We start from the raw sequence: 17,185 nt of genomic DNA, 5'->3' as shown, positions 1-17,185 counted from the left end.
AAGCACCTGGGGCTCTGGAGGAATAAACCGGGTCAGGACACAGGACAAGAGGGCGGCTGGGAGGATGTACCCTATGTTTATGAAGTAAAGTAGCCTCTGCTCATCCTAAGTTATCCATCCAAGTTCATATGAAAAGGAAGCATTTTTTTTCTTAATCATTTTTTTAGCATTCTTTTTTTTTTTTTTTTTTTACAAATAGTTTATTGTCAGGTTGGTTTCCATATAACACCCAGTGCTTATCCCCACAAGTGTCCTCCTCCATGCCCATCTCCCCTCCCCCTCCCACACCCATCAGTCCTCAGTTTGCTCTCAGCATTCAGGAGTCTCTCATGGTTTGCCTCTCTCCCTCTCCCCCACTATTTCCCCCCTTCTTCTCCCCCATGGTCCTCCGTTAAGTTCCTCCCAATCCTCCTATACGTGCAAACATATGGTATTTGTCCTTCTCTGCCTGACTTATTTCAGAAAAGGAAGCATTTTTTGTCAAAGTACTTTTGTCACTTTTGTCAGAATGTTAGCTAGTGTGTCACACATCCTCTCCCAGTTAAAATCAATAATAACAAAGCTATAGCACATTTTTCATATTTTGAGATTAGGAGATATTACAATATTAGAGAAATTGAGTATAACTAATAATAGGGGAGGTGACAGAGCACAGCCAGTAAACTAAAAAATAATAGTAAGAGAAAAGACTACTTAAATTCAAGCTCAAAAAATATACATGATTTGTGGAAAGAGCAGAAGATTTCCACTTCCAGAAATCTAAAATTTCCTTTGAATTTCTTTTTTAATAACAGGTCTAGCAAAGGGTGATCTGAAAGCAACTATAAACACTATATATCCTTCCTCAGAATTATGAGTCTGTGCTTTTAAAAAATTTTTAATTATAAAAATAATATATGCTTCATATCATATTTAAACCTAGGCAGAATCGTGTTAAAAAATTATGTTCCCTCCTCAATAACACTTTTATCCCATCTCCCTAAGGTGACTAATGTCGTCCACAGCCGGGTGACAGCACAACACCATTCCCTATGCTTATACTAACATACAAATACATATACATACATATTCACATGTATTTATAAAAACCTGAAAAATACTTAAAGAATGGGCATGGCTATGTTCTAATAAAACGTTATTTACAAAATCAGGAGTGGATGAGATACAGATAAAGGCCATAGGTCGCCAACTCCACTATGGATCAACTTAGAGAGTACTGACTACAATATTCTGTCTCCCAATCTGTTGAACATCACATATCGCTCCATCTATATAGGTCTTGTTTAATGTCTCTTAGCAATGTTTTGCAGTTTTAAGTGCACTATAGATCTTGCATATATTTTAAAACTTCAGTTCAAATATTTAGTGCTTTGGGGATGCTATTATAAATGGTATTTTAAAAAATCTTACTTACCAGCTGCTTATTTTTAGTTTACCGAAATACAATTCATTTCTATATATTGGCCTTATGTTCTGCAACCTTGCTCAGTTCACTTAGTACGTTGTGGCAGTTTTTTGTAGACTCTAGGAATCTTTGGATATCCTAGGTATTTCATCACAAAAGGATAGGGACTGATAGAGAGGTAGAAAAGAAGAAAGTAACTGGTTGGAAACAGAAGATATTAACTAGAAGGCCACTGCTGACGGCCTAATAATTGCATGTGTTAATGGCATAGAAAATATGTGCGTCAAGAGAATATTCTCTGCAAACAGGTGCAGTCACTGTGGAAGACAGTATAGAGGTTTCTCAAAAAATTAAAAATACAATTGTAAATATAAATGCAAATCAATACTGAAATGAAGTATTGCCTCACAGCTATTAGAATGGCGAAAATAAAAAACTCAAGAAATGACAAGTGTTGGCAAGGATGTGAAGAAAGGAACTACTGGTGTGAATGCCAACTGGTACAGCCACTGTGGAAGACAGTACAGAGCTTCCTCAGAAAATTAAAAACAGAGTTACCATTTGATCCAGTAATTCCACTGGATATTTACTCAAAGAATTTGAAGACAGTAATTTGAAAAGATATATGCACCCCTATATTTATAGCAGCATTATTTGCAATAGCCAAACTATGGAAGCAGCCCAAGTGTCCATCAGGAGATGAATGGAAAAAGAAGAGTTGGTATATACGTATACATATATGTGTATACACACACACACACACACACACACACACACAAATGGAATATTACTCAGCTGTAACAAAGAATGAAAACTTGCTATTTGCAACAACATGGATGGAGCTGGAGTATAATGTTAAACAAAAGAAGCCAGTTAGAGATGGACAAATACCTTATGATTTTACTCACATGTGGAATTTAAGAAACAAAACAAACAAAGGAAAAAAGAGGGAGGGAGAGAGACAAACCAAAAACCAGATTCTTAAATATAGAGAACAAATCGATCTGTTAGCAGAGGGGAGATGGGTAAGGGGATGGGTAAATAGGTGATAAGAGATTAAGAGTACACATACCACAATGAGCACCGAGTAATGTACAGAATTGCTGAATCACTGTACTGTATAGTTGAAGCTAATATAACACTGAAGTGTATAATAACTTAACTGTACTGTAATCTAAAAAAACTGGAGGAAAAAAGGGTCCTTGTTGCCATTGGACCCTATGCTGGAACAATGGTAAAGAACCATGGAGGGGTTGGAAGTTGGGAATGGCTACTTCTAGGAGATAAGAACAATGATGGGGGTTTCTCTGATTATCTGGTTGGGACAGTTGGTCCCAGAAAGGTAATTACACAGAAGTGATAGGAGTTCACTTCACACTTCACACACAATATAATACAAACTACAAGTTCATGCCACACATGGTCTTAATCTACTTACAAAGCTTCGTGTATACTGGTTCAGGCTATCAATTGCTGCAATCTTTGATAATTCTTCCTTTACGTATGTAGGAGGGGGTATATCCGGAAAGCCTTGGCCAAGATTCACAACAGAGGGGTCTGCAGCCAACTTGGTGAATTCAACCCTAAAATTAAAAAATACTAATAAGTACTGTAATTACAAAGTTAGCTTCTTATGCCTCATAATCTTTTTCTTTCTCTAAAATGTAACTTATTTATTTTGAGAGAAAGATAGCGTGAGCAGAGTAGAGAGAAAGGAAGAGATAAAATCCAAAGCAGGCTCTGCAATGTCTGCACAGAGCCCGACGTGGCACTCGAACTCATGAAACTGTGAGATCATGACCTGAGCTATAAATGAGAGTTGGATGCTTAACTGACTGAGCCACCCAGGCGCCCCTTATACCTCATAATCTTAACATTAAAACTGAAAAACTAAGACCTAGTTTAGTCTCACAAATAAGAAAAAAAAAAGAATTCCCCCCTCCAAAATTTTACCACCTACAAAATGACTTTACCTAATAAGATGATGGCTGAACTAATGAAGTTAAAAATTTCTTACAAATCTCAATTCCATGATACCCACAGTTCCATTATCTATTTTTTTTTTTTCATCAACGGCTGCTAGCTCACGGACTACAAAGTAAGTGCCATGCAGGTATCATCCAAATTTGTCCTTTTCTCTGCCTATTTGCTGGCTTAGCACATGTGCAAAATGAATAAATCAATGTATGGATCCTTAACTTCCTTACAATTTCACTTAATGAATACACTAAAATAAGTGACTTTATTTGTAAACTGTACATGAGGCTAAAATTCCCAATATAGATGAATATATAAAAATGTATAGGAAAAAATCGTCAACAAATTATTATTGTTTACTCTGAGGTACTCACCACACATTACTATCAAGGCCTTCAATTCGTTTTGCATTGGTAATTTTCAAAGACATTTTCTGAAAGACATAAATATTGAAAGTGTTTTTAAATTTCTTTAATCAAAATTCAAAGGGCGCCTGGATGGTTCAGTTGGTTGAGCATCTGACTTCAGCTCCAGTCATGATCTTGTGAGGTCAAGCCCCACGATGGGATCTCTGCTATCAGCTTGGGATCTCCGTGGCCCTCTCTTTCTGCCCCTCCCCACTTGTATGTGTGTGTGTACTCTCTCAAAAATAAATAAAACATTTAAAAAAATTTCGGGGCACGTGGCTAGCTCAGTTAGTTATGCACCCGACTTCGGCTCAGGTCATGATCTCACGGCTCGTGGGTTCGAGCCCTATGCTGACAGCTCAGAGCCTGGAGTCTGCTTCAGATTCTATGTCTCCCTCTCTGTCTGCCCCTCCCCTGCTTGTGCTCTGTCTGTCTGTCTGTCTCTCTCTCCTTTTCAAAATTTTCAAAAATGTCAGAAAATCATGGGTAACTCTACCTTTTCCCTATTGCAGGGAAAAAGAAATACCGTAATGACAAATGCTAAGTGCAGGGAGAGGAAGCCCTCTCCCACCTACTGCCCTAAGGAGTGCTTTAACTTAGGAACTTGGATGTTTACCTTCTCATGTTAGAACAGAAATATCATCCTAGCCTAAAAAAATAAATGGATTTGAAGGCCTGAAATCTACTGAAGAGAACAATAATGATGCTAATAAAAAAGTCAGTTTCAAAAAAAAATACCTTGAGCCATTCTCTGAAGATGATTTTAGGTAAGATGTATGAACAGCTCCACAGGTATGGCATACAGGAAGCACTCAACAAATGGTTTTAAAACTCAATACAGAGCTCCAAATAATAAGAGCTCACATTATTGAATACTGACTACAGTACCAGGCACTGTTCTAAGTGTTTTAGATAATTAACTCGTTTACAATTCACAACAACCCTATGTAGTGGTTCTCTTATCAGCCTTAATTTACATACGAGTAAAGTGAGGTAAAGAGGATAAGGTTACAGAACTTTACTCATCTGCCCAAGTTTATAAAAGTTAGTCTAACATTTAAACCCACACAGACTCTTTTTTTAAAATTTATTTTACTTATTTATTTTGAGAGAGACAGAGAGAGCACAAGTTGGGTAGAGGCAAAGAGAGAGAAAATTCCAAGCAGGCTCTGCACAGCCAGTGCAGAGCCCGATGCAGGGCTTGAACTCACAAAATTGTGAGATTATGACCTGAGTTGAAATCAAGGGTGGGACACTTAACCTACTCAGCCACCCAGGTGCCCTAAAGCCCAAACAGATTCAACTCAGGATTTGAACCCAGGCAGTTTGACTCCAGAGCACATACTCAGACATATTTCTGTATACTGTCTTCTACGTAAAAAGATCTTATAAAAAATAGTACAAGAATGCAGCCTCTTAAAAAAAAGTATATTAGAAATTTAGATCAAGTCTGAGGCGCCTGGGTGGCTCAGTTGATTAAGAGTCCGACTTCCACTCAGGTCGTGATTTCGCAGTTCATGGGTTTGAGCCCCACTTCAGGCTCTGGGCTGACAGCTTGAAGCCTAGGGCTTGCTTCAGATTTTGTCTCTCCCTCTCTCTGACCCTCCTCCACTTGTTCTCTCTCGCTCTCAAATATAAACAAACATTATAAAAATTTTAAAAAAAGAAAGAAATTTAGATCAAGTCTATTTACATCAAGCAAGCTAAGGATATGGTAGAAAAATATTAAAAGTTAAAACTAACAGTGTAACATACAATTTCTTAGTTCTCTAAGTTTAAAAATTAAGTTTATACTATCTTTCCAAAGCACTGAATTAGCCTTGAACTCACTGTTAACAAGCTGCTGGGGAAAAAATAAAAATGATTGGCAGCATTTTTACAAAGACCTTCCTAATAGAATATTAACGTAATTTTAATTCAATCTGGGAGGAAGATAATGATAATGGTTACTGAATAGACCATTGTTCTTGTTCCGTTCCAACAATGGAACCCAGAAAAATACCTTTTTACTCTCCTATTTTTTAATCTTTGAAACTCCAGTGAGGTAAATCACATGCAAATTCTCTAGAGGCTAACGTGCCTTTCAGAATAGCTTTATGATTAAGTACCCACCTGAACATGATGCTATTCTAGAAACTACAATTATAAGACTAAAAAGTCCTGGCATGATAGAAAAAGATATTTTAACAACTGTCTTTAGAAACAACATTTCTAAAAAATGTTTAAAACGTAATGATTCATTCAGCATGTGTCTAGAAGCACAAAGGACAGATTTATATATAAAAAAGTGAGCAAAGTCTGCAGCAGATAATTTAGACACAAAGTCCAATTTTCCTTAAAATATTCAGGTAATTGAAGGCAGAACACAATTCCAGGTTAAATTTTACAATCTGTGTTCAGAACAGTTTCTTCCCTCACTACCTCCCTGTCTCTGCTCCTTCCCACCTCTATGCCTCAACCATTCTAATATTTCAGATATTCCATCTACCTTCTGTAACCTCCCGTGTGATCACTCCTCCACCCTAATGGTCTTTCTACACCAGTGTTTCTCAATCTCTTTTTCATCACTGCTCCGTTAAGGAGACCTTTTAGACATTTCTTCTATTCATCTCCTCCACTGCCCCATAGACGAAGGAGTATGATTTTGTTAGATAGGATTCAGCTTTACAAGGTCACAAAACGTTGTCATAGCTGTGGTTGTTTTCACCTGCCAAACACCAATTTTCTCCCCTTGAGGGCAATAATGCCCCATTGAGAATGCATGTCTGATAGTCAATTCAGTCCCTGGTCCCTACCATCCTGTTTCTGCACTCGGCTAACTGCTAATCCACTTGCCACTTTCAATTCAGACTTCATTTCTTCCAGGAAGTGTTTTCTAGGGGCGCCTGGGTGGCTTAGTCGGTTAAGCGTCCGACTTTCGCTCAGGTCATGATCTCGCGGTTCGTGGGTTCGAGCCCCGCGTCGGGCTCTGTGCTGACTGCCAGCTCAGAGCCTGGAGCCTGTTTCAGTCTGTGACTCCCTCTCTCTCTGACCCTCCCCTGCTCACGCTGTCTCTCTCTCTCTCTCTCCTAGAAATTTAAAAAAAAAAAGTGTTTTCTGACTCCCTAAGTCAAGGTTATATGCTCTTCCTATGTACTCCTATTACGTGGAGTTATTTTCCAGCATTTAGTACATAACACTGTAATTTTCCTGTTTATTTATATACATCCTTCCTTTGGCTGTAATCTCTGAGGATTATTTCTAGTTTGTTCACAGATAAGTGTCTGTATTAATCAAGTTTCTGCAAAGAAACAGAACCAATAGGATGTGCATATATACAGTGATTTATTTAAGGAATTGGCTCATGTGACTTGTGGGGGCCGGTAAGTTTGAAATCTGCAGAGCAGTCCAGGAGGCTGGGGACCCAAGAAAAGCTGATATTACAGCTCAGAGTCTGAAGGTGGTCTGGAGGCAGAATTCCTCCTCCTGGGGGAGCTTTAGTCTTTTTTCCTCATAAGACCTTCAACTGATTGCATCAGGCCCACCCACATTCACAGAGGGCAATTTACTTAAAGTCCACTGATTTAATTGTTAATCTCACATGATAAACACCTTCAGAAACATCCAGACTGATGTGTGAACAAATACCTGAGTTCCTTGACCTCATCAGGTTGATATAAAATTAATCATCACAGTGTCCAACACATAAAACTATGCAAAGCACATAGTAATTTTTCAACATGTATCTGATGAATGAAGAAAATCTACATGTTAGAAGTGAATTTATGGTATCAGTTAGCTTAAGTTAGGTATTTACTATGTCAGTCAGCTTAAGTTAATGTATGCCTCCATTACAAATGACCTCAAAGTCTTGGTAGCTTAACATCATACAGGTTTATTTCTTTTTCATACAACATATCTACTGACTATCAGCTGCTACTCTGTTCCATGTCACTGTCACCCAGACATAAGCTGATGAAACCGCCTCTATCTGGAATACTGTCAGTTTCATAGCAGAGGGAAACAAATTTTTAGTTTCTTCTTAATGTGCACACACCACTTCTACTTACATTATACTGGCCAAATCAATTTCATGACTAAGCCTGACACCAACATAGCAGAAATGAAGTGTGAAAGTACAAGGATTGTTGTGGGTTGGACTATGTCCCCTCCAAATTCATGTTGAGGCCCTACCACCCAGTACCTCAGAATGGGACCCTATTTGGAAATAGGTTCACTGCAGATATAATTGGTTAAATTAAGGTCATGGGTTGGTTTGGGGGAGTAGTCTGGGGGACTAATCCAATATGACAGTGGCCTTATAAAAAGGGTAAATTTGGAGACAGTCTGCTCTAAGGGGAGAATGTCACATGAAGATGAAAGAAGAGATCCAGGTAATATTTTTGCAAGTCAGGGAATACCAAAGATTGACAGCAAACCAGAAAGTAGGGGGAAAGCATGAACAGACTCTTTCTCATATCATACATGAGAAACCAACCCTGGTACAGTTTGCTCTTGGACTTTTAGCCTACAAAACTGTGAGCTAATACAGTTTTGCTGTTTTCCCCACTCAGTTTGTAGTACTGTTAAGGCAGCCGGAGGAAATTAATACAGTGGTGAACATTTCTAAGACACCCTACAGTGTCCAAAAACATCAAGATTCAGCAGTAGATGCAAATTCTCACTATATAAGAATTACTGTTCAGAGTAGATCCAGTCCTAGGAAATGAAAATAAAACTGGATTCCTATGGGGAATTGCCCCAGGTGTATGATGGGAAATCAGCCGAGCTTGTAGAATTTCTGGGCAGCTAACTCCATGATGTGGTTTCTGGTTCCAGGTAGATTAATTCCTGGCATACATATATTATTCTGCTATGCTATAAACACAAAACTGCTAGTGAAATAATAGCAGCATCTTTTTATTTTCTTTTTTTAAAATCAATTTGAGGCTGAAAAATGCACTTCTAAAGAATCACCACTAGGTGCCACTCTTGGCAGAAACGAGAAAAAGCTTGCTAATGTCTTTAAAATGTTTACTGCAATGGCGTTGGAAGAAAGAAAATTTGGAAAGAAAAATTACCCATTATGCTAAGACTCGAACATATTAAAGTTTCAACTGTATATATTTAAAAAAAAATTTTTTTAACGTTTATTTATTTTTAAGAAAGAGAGAGACAGAGCATGAGCCAAGAAGGGGCAAACAGAGAGGGAGACAGAATCCAAAGCAGGCTCCGGGCTCTGAGTTGTCAGCACAGAGCCCGACACGGGGCTCAAACCCACGAACCATGAGATCATGACCTGAGCCGAAGTCTGGCGCTTAACCGACTGAGCCACTCAGGCGCCCCTCAACTACATATATATTGAGGACTCTGTAAGGCATGTTGCATATAGGTGCGATAGAATAGGTATAGAAAAAGTTTTCCCAAACAGTGGGTTGAAGCTGGGCTGTTAACATCAATGAAGCCTGGGCTGAGTCAAGTGTAACAAAGGTAAAGAGTACAAGAAAAGATCAGAAACAAATAACAAAGCTAATGGTTAGAGAGGTGAAGACAATAATCAGACATGAGAAACAACCCCAGTATTTCAAGACTAGGCTGGAGGAGAAAGTAAACAACCATGTAATAGGCGCCCCTTTAATATAGTGCCCAGCTACTGGGCAGCCAAAACATCTATTATGTTTCAGATCTATGAATTAGGTATTTATAGTTGCAACCACATTTAATTTTTTAAACTTTTGCCTTTTCTTTTAACAAAGTACCTTAAACATTTTACAAATTTTCTTAGTCATCATGAAACTTTCACTTTTAATTAGCCAACATTAGTTCAGATTATTTATCACATTTTACTCATTCATGCTCTATTGTTTGAGCATTTGTTATTTCCAGTGTGTTTCCACTGTGCACTTAAGTATAGGATTCCTGCTCTCTTTCCTTTGAAGTTTGATGTGGAAGGTGAATGCTCTATTGTAACATTGCAAAGTATTCGTTATCACAAGAAAAATGAAATATCAGTAATATTATAGTCCTCTGGTTCCAGCTAAACTACCTAAACACATAACTTTTGATTTACTCTTATGGAAAACGTAAGGTATAAAATTTGATGTTCCAACAACCACCATAACACATAGTATCATTCCCCTTCATTCCTTAACATTTACTTCCTAAAAGTCTTTTTTTTTTTAAATACAGATCTATTTTGAGGAGGAGGGGCAAGATGGCGGAGAAGTAAGGCGCTCCGTACTTGCATTCGCGCCCATACCTCACACGGAAAAGATCTGAAGCCACTGGAAACCTTACGAAACCTGAGAGATTGGGAGACAAAGGACGCAGAATCCACTGAGAGAGCCTTCTAACGTGAGTGCGATCCGGGGAAGATAAAATCGGGCCGGGATCGGAGACTCCAGGGTGGGAGGCGATCCCCCTCTACCCTCTACGGGGAGTGAGAGGGGAAAAAGAGAGTCCGAAACAGAAAAAACCTCCGCTCGGGGGGAAAACCTCCGCTCTGGACATAGAAACACCCTGCGCGCCAAATGCCTGCACGCCAGGTCCCCTCGTGCCAACTGGTCCCGGAGGGGCTGAGCACACAGACTGCGCCTTTGTGCTGGCTCCTGGCGGCTGCACTTCAGAGGAGCGGCGCGCCTGCCGCCATTGTCCTCCCGGCGGGCTTGGGCGCCTGGAAGAGCCGCGCGCAGACACCGGGCGTCCGCGCTCCTGGCGGGCTGGGGCTCTGGAGGGAAGGCAGAGAGCTAAAAACTGGGAGATTTGCCCACGAGTTCGTGTTTCGGGTGAGGAGCCATAGAAGGACCTGGTTTTCCTCACTCCGGCGGGCTCAGGCTCGGGCTCAGGCTCGGCGCAGCCAGCAGGCAAGCCCCCGCCCATGCGCACCAGCCCNACACTGAATGTAAATGGGCTGAATGCTCCAATCAAAAGACATAGGGTAGCAGAATGGATAAAAAAACAAAATCCATCCATATGCTGTCTACAAGAAACTCATTTTAGATGGGAAGATACCTTCAGATTAAAAGCAAGGGGATGGAGAAATATATATCATGCTACAGGAAATCAAAAGAAAGCCAGAGTAGCTATACTTATATGAGACAAACTAGACTTTAAGTTAAAGACAATAACGAGATGAAGAAGGACACTACATAATAATTACAGGGTCCATCCATCAGGAAGAACTATCATAAATGTCTATGCACCGAATAAGAGAGTACATAAATATCTAAAACAATTAATCACAAACAGAAACAAGCTTACAGATAAGAATGTGCTAATACCAGAGGACTTTAATACTCTGCTTACAGCAAAGGATAGGTCACCAGACAGAAAATCACTAAAGAAATAATGGACTTGAAAGACATTGGACCAGATGGATCCGACGGATATATTTAGAACTTTACATCATTAGGCCATGGAAGTTACTTTCTTCTCAAATGCGCATGTCACATTCTTCAAGATAGATCACATACTGGGACACAAAGCAGCCCTCAATAAATATAAAAGAATTGAGATCATATCATGCACACTTTCAGATCATAATGCTTTGAAACTTGAAATCAATTACAAGAAGTCCNTGTGGGGATGAGCACTGGGTGTTATATGGAAACCAATTTGACAATAAACTATTTGTAAAAAAATAAATAAAATAAAATACAGATCTATTTTAAAAAGAAAATGCACATAATTACATAATTTACTGTATAATTAGCTGCATAATTTATTGACAATTTACCAGTTTGAGTTTGCTAGAAATTTGAATGTTCCCTAACCTGTCTAAAATGAAACTGTTATGGGTAAGAAAGATGCCTTTGCATAGATGCATAGATGCCTTTGAAGCTCCCAAGCTATGTTAATCAGCTTTTTTTATTGCACAGAGAGAAACAGTTTAGGCAAAAAAGGGAATTTATTAGGGAGCACCTGGGTGGCTCATTCAGTTAATTGTCTGACTTTGGCTGTGATCTAGCAGTTCACAAGTTCAAGCCCCATGTCTGTCCTGACAGCCTGGAGCCTGCTTCAGATTCTGTGTGCCCCTTTCTCTTGGCCCCTCCTCTGCTGGCACTGTAATTTTCTCTCAAGAATAGACAAACATTAAAATAAATATATAAAAAGAAAGCTCATGTCACCATGAGAAGGAAAGAAGTGTACCCAGGCTCAAGGGTAAGTGAAGCCAGACACCTGAACCTCACCAGGACTCCACTTCATTTACATTTCTACCCAATCTACCCCATTGCTGGTGACTGCAATATCATGTCTCCTTTACATTCTAACCACATGGGCTTTCATTCCTTGATGCAACATTTATTGAGTACTTACTGTATACCAGGCACGCTTTGACTTGGGTTATACCAGTGAGGAAAATAAACCAAGATCCCCTATTCTCATTGAGCCTTTCAATCTTTCTATATCTTAAACACACCCAGTTTGTTCCTATCATATACTATACTATTACCCTATATAGTTATTCACCTCTCCTTTTCAGAAGGAATGACTTTGACATTGGTCCTTTGATTTGCTCTGGTCAATGGAGTCTGAGTGGATGTGGTACATACTACATCTAAGAAGCTAAAAGTGCTTTTGCATGGTTTTCGCTCAGCCTTTATTTATTTTGTCCTCTACAATGAGGAGACCATGTCTCAGACAGGGGATACTCCTACAGCCTCAATCCTGGATTAAAAAGACACGGAGTGGATGCAACCTGGAGCAAAACCACTACTCACTTGTAGTCTGTATATAATATGAGTTAGAGTACAGTGTTTGGTGAGCTATGGAGGGAAGATTTGGTGGGTTTTGTTACTGCAGCAAAGCTACTGATATCAAAGCCTTTTTTGGGTGCCTGAATGGCTCAGATGGTTAAGCGCCCACCTCTTGGTTTCAGCTCAGGTCATGATCTCAGAGTTTCTGAGTTCAAACCCCGCATCAGGCTCCACACTGACACCTCAGAGCCTGCTTGGGAATCGTTCTCCCTCTCTCTTTGCCCCTCTCCCCCCAAAAAAAGGGCGGGGGGAGGGCTTTGTAATTACTGTGTGCCTTGCCTGGAATGCTCTTCTCTTAATTCTTCATGTGCCTGGCTCTTTATGTCTGTCTATCCAGTATGACTCCCCACCCCACCCCCCTTCACCCTGCCTTTGTCTCCTTGGGTGAATGCTGGAGAGCTATAGCTGCCTCTTCTACCCGGAGGTAGGTGCACAGCAAGGAAGCTCTGTGTGTGTGTGTGTGTGTGTGTGTACGCACGTGTGTGTGTGGTCAGACCTCATGGTGCCTTGGAGAAGATGAAAATGAAGTCTTTTTCCTTACTATAGAAATAAATATTTCTATGGCTAAATACACACACAAATACTGAAACATAACCTCCTCAGAGAGGGCTTCCCAAACCATATGCCCTAACATTACTCATTGTCTCTTTCCCACTAGCCCACCAAGAATTTTAGCTTATTTCTCTATCTAATTTTCTTAGGACATTCACCACTATTTGAAATTATTATTCCTTAATTGCTTTTCTTGCTCACTAAAATGAAAACTTTAGATGATAAAGGACTTAAGTTGTTCAGTGCTGTATCTCTGGTATCAAAAATGGTGTTTGCCAGGTTGTAGTCACAAGTATTTTCTGAACACAAGAATGAAATTCTACCTCTTTTTAACTATCCTTATTTTTAAGTTCTTCAACGATATCCTCCCTCTAACCCATCACCCATCACTACAGAGCTATAAAACAGACTAGGGGATACTACCACTTTGCTCTGAAATCTCTACTGACTTTCCTCAAACTATGGAACATAGTTCAAATTCAAACCTGGCTTCAAGGCCCTTAATCTATTTCCAGCCTTCTCTCCCACCATGCCATTCCCTCACATGCAGCGAGCCAATAGCATAACACCACTTGTCATTCTCTAATGGCATTCATGGTGTTTCTCTTTCCCATGTTTTATTTTTTTTAGTTTAAAAAAATGCTTTTAATGATTATTTATTTTTGAGAGCGAGACAGACAGAGCACATGTAGAGGAGGGGCAGAGAGAGAGGGGGAGACAGAGTCTAAAGCAGGCTCCAGGCTCTCTAAGCTACCAGCACAGAGCCCGATGTGGGCCTTGAACCCATGAACTGTGAGATCATGACCTGAGCAGAAGTTGGACCCTTAACCAATTGAGCCACCCAGGTGTGTGCTCACACCCATGCTTTTATTTTTCCTTTTTTTTTTTTTTTGATGTTTATGTATTTGAAAAAGAAAGAGAGCGTGTGGGTAATTGGGGGAGGGGCAGAGAGAGAAGGAAAGAGAATCCCAAGCAGGGTCATTGCTGTCAGCACAGAGCCTGATGAGGGGTTCTATCCCACAAACCATGAGATCATGACCTGAGCCGAAATCAAGAGCTAGATGCTCAACTGACTGAACCACCCAGGCGCCCCTTCCCATGCTTTTATTCAAATCCTTTCTCTGTTTGATATGATCTTCTCCATAATCCCCACCATGGTAGGCTCAGAAGTGACTTCCCAAAAGATGTTCCTATCTTAACCCTTGGAACCTATGACTACTGTCTTATATGGCAACACATATCCTTATGTCCTTGCAGATGTGATTAAATTAAGGGTCTTGAGATGGGAAGGTTATTTCTGGATTATCCAGGTGGGCCCTAAGTATAATCACAGGTATCCTTAAAAGGAGGCAGGGAAGTTCACACACATGCGGGGGAAAGGCGATGTGAAGATAGAGCAGAAGGCAATTTGAAGCTGCTGGCCTTGATGATTACACTGACATGAGCACCAGAAGCTGGAAGAAGTAAGGAATGAAGAGAGGGAGTGTGGCCCTGTTGATACCTTCATTTTGGACCAGTGATACTGACCTTGAATTCTGGCCTCCAGAATTGGGAATGAGTTCCTCTGTTATTAAGCCATCAAATTTGTGGTCATTTGTTACAGAAGCCAAAGGAAAATATTTAAATGCAATCTACCTGACAACACATAGTATGGTGATTAAAGGTTTAAGAGTGTGATTGAAGAAAATTACTAAACCCTTCCAAACCCACATTTCCTTATCAGCAAACTGGAGATAAAAATATTATTTACTGGGGCTCCTGAGTGGCTCAGTCAGTTGAGCGTCCGACTCTTGATTTCGGATGAGGTCATGATCCCAGGATCGTGGAATTGAGTCCCGAGGTAGGATCTGTGCTGAACGTAGAACCTGCTTAAGACTGATTTTCTCTCTCTCTCTCTCTCTCTCTTTCTCCCTCACTTCCCCCTTCCTCTCCCCCTCATTTGTGCTCTCGCTCTAAAATTAAAAAAAATTATTCACAAAATAGGACAGTTATAAGGATGAGATATCATGTAAAGCATACAGTGCAAGTGGCATATGGTGAACACTCAAAAATGTTTATTATTATTGATGGACTTTTAAAAATCTATGAAACCTATTCTGATTTTGTAGAAAACCAGAATGTGCCACCGCAAAATATGCCACTTTGACACAAGGACCATGGTGAGCTGAAGGCAACTGAAAAGAAGCAGACTCAAGAAAAACCCCCTGCACTCCCCTCTCTACCAGGATAGGCAGGATAATCACTATAGACAATTTTAGACTCTCATCAGCTGAAATAGTACCAGAGGAGTCTACATGAGAACCTTATTAAATCTATCTTTATTTTCTACTCCTAAGCCCTTTCCCTTTATCTTGTCACTTCTCTACAAACTTGCTGTAATTTCTTTTATTTAAATTTTTAAATATTTATTTATTTTTGAGAGAAAGAGAGAGAGACAGAGAGCACGTGGGGGAGGGGCAGAAAGAGAGGGAGACAGAATCTGAAGCAGGCTCCAGGTCCTGAGCTGTCAGCAGAGCACCGGAAGGGGGGCTCGAATCCACGAACCGTGAGATCATGACCTAGCCGAAGTCGGCCGCTTAACTGAGTGAGACCCCCAGGTGCCCTTTTACTGTTCTTTCTTAAGATGCTATACAAATCGGAAGCACCCCTTTGAGTTACTCATTACTGAGCTCTCCCATATGTATGTACAATGCATACGTTACATATTAACTAAGTATGTTGTTTTACTCTTGTTACTCTGTAAGTCTAACTTGCAGGGTCTCAGTCAGAAAACCTAGGAGGGTAGACAACAGAATTATTTTTTCCCTCCCCCTAAATATCATTCAATGGGCTCACAAATACTAAATGGTTGCCAGGTGAGCCACAGAAGGGGGAATGTATTACCTCTTACAGCTTACGAAAAACTATTATTTGGAATATACAAAGAACTTGTACAACTCAATAAGAAGGCAAACAAAATTGGACAGCCACTTTGTAGAAAATATATGAATTCCCAAAAGCACATAAAAGATGCTCAATGTCATTAGTCATTAGGGAAATGCAAATTAAAACCACAGTAAGGTGCTACTAAATACCTATCAGAATGGCTAAAATTGTTGATACGGAGCATTGGTTAGGATGTGGGGCAACCTGGAACTCACACAAACCTGGTGGGCATGTAAAATGGTACAATCACTTTGGAAAACTATTTAGGAGTTACTTAGAAATTAAACATAAATGTATAATACAACCCAACCATTCGACTGTTAGGTATTTACCTAAGAGAAATGAAAACATATGTCTACAAAATGGCTTGTACACAGACGTTCACAACAGTTTTATTAATAATAGCAAAACCTGGAAACAATCTAAAAGCCCATAACAGGTAAATGGATAAACAAATGATGGTATATCCATATAATGGGATACTCAGCAATAAAAAAAGGAATGAACTACCAGAGCACCAGGGTGGCTCAGTTGGTTAGGCATCCGACTTTGGCTCAAGTCATGATCTCCTGAATCACAAGTTTGAGCCCCATGTCAGGCTCTGTACTGACAGCTTGGACCCTGGCGCCTGCTTCAGATTCTATGTCTCCCTCTCTCTCTGCCCCTTCCACATGCTCTCTCTCTCTCTTAAAATAAACATTAAAAATAAAAAAGAAATGAACTACTGATACAACACAACATGAGTAAATTTAAAAATCATTATGCATGTGAAACAAATGATAAAATAGCACATACTATACAATTACTAGAAAATAATAATTTTTTATAAAGCAAACTAATGTATGGAACCAGAGCAAATCAACAGAGTGAGGGGATAGACTGCAAACGAACAAGAGGAATCTTGACCATGTTCTGTATGATGATTTTAGCAGTGGTTTCATGATATTTGCTTCAAATAATCACTGAGTTTTACATGCTAGGTGGATGCCATTAGCTGTACCTTGGTAAAGCTGATTTTAAAAAGCTGCCAGGGTAGTTTCTTATAAAAACTAAAGTTACTATATAATCCAGGTATTTACACAAAGGAGTTGAAGAAATCATAAAAAAAAATCCCATGTGTGCTGTTTATAGCAGCTTTATTTATACTTGTCAAAACTTAGAAGCAACCAAGATATCATTCAGTA

General features: G+C 39.7%; 1 protein-coding gene across 6 annotated transcripts in view; it reads right to left on the bottom strand.

Annotated features, from left to right (window-relative positions):
* KYAT3 (kynurenine aminotransferase 3) overlaps positions 1–17,185 on the bottom strand; it is a 67,841-nt gene that overhangs the window by 34,103 nt on the left and 16,553 nt on the right. For all 6 annotated transcript variants that reach the window (XM_077746163.1, XM_077746162.1, XM_077746161.1 and 3 more), the window contains 2 exons: positions 3,757–3,815; positions 2,844–2,988 (listed from right to left, as the gene is read on the bottom strand). In XM_077746163.1, the coding sequence (XP_077602289.1) occupies positions 2,844–2,988; positions 3,757–3,815 (204 nt within the window). The remainder of the gene's footprint in view (positions 1–2,843; positions 2,989–3,756; positions 3,816–17,185) is intronic.

The sequence above is a fragment of the Crocuta crocuta genome, unplaced genomic scaffold (genome assembly GCF_008692635.1).
Source record: "Crocuta crocuta isolate KB4526 unplaced genomic scaffold, BGI_CrCroc_1.0 scaffold48, whole genome shotgun sequence".
Classification (NCBI taxonomy): Eukaryota; Metazoa; Chordata; class Mammalia; order Carnivora; family Hyaenidae; genus Crocuta; species Crocuta crocuta.
This window is presented reverse-complemented; position numbering and strand designations above follow the sequence as displayed.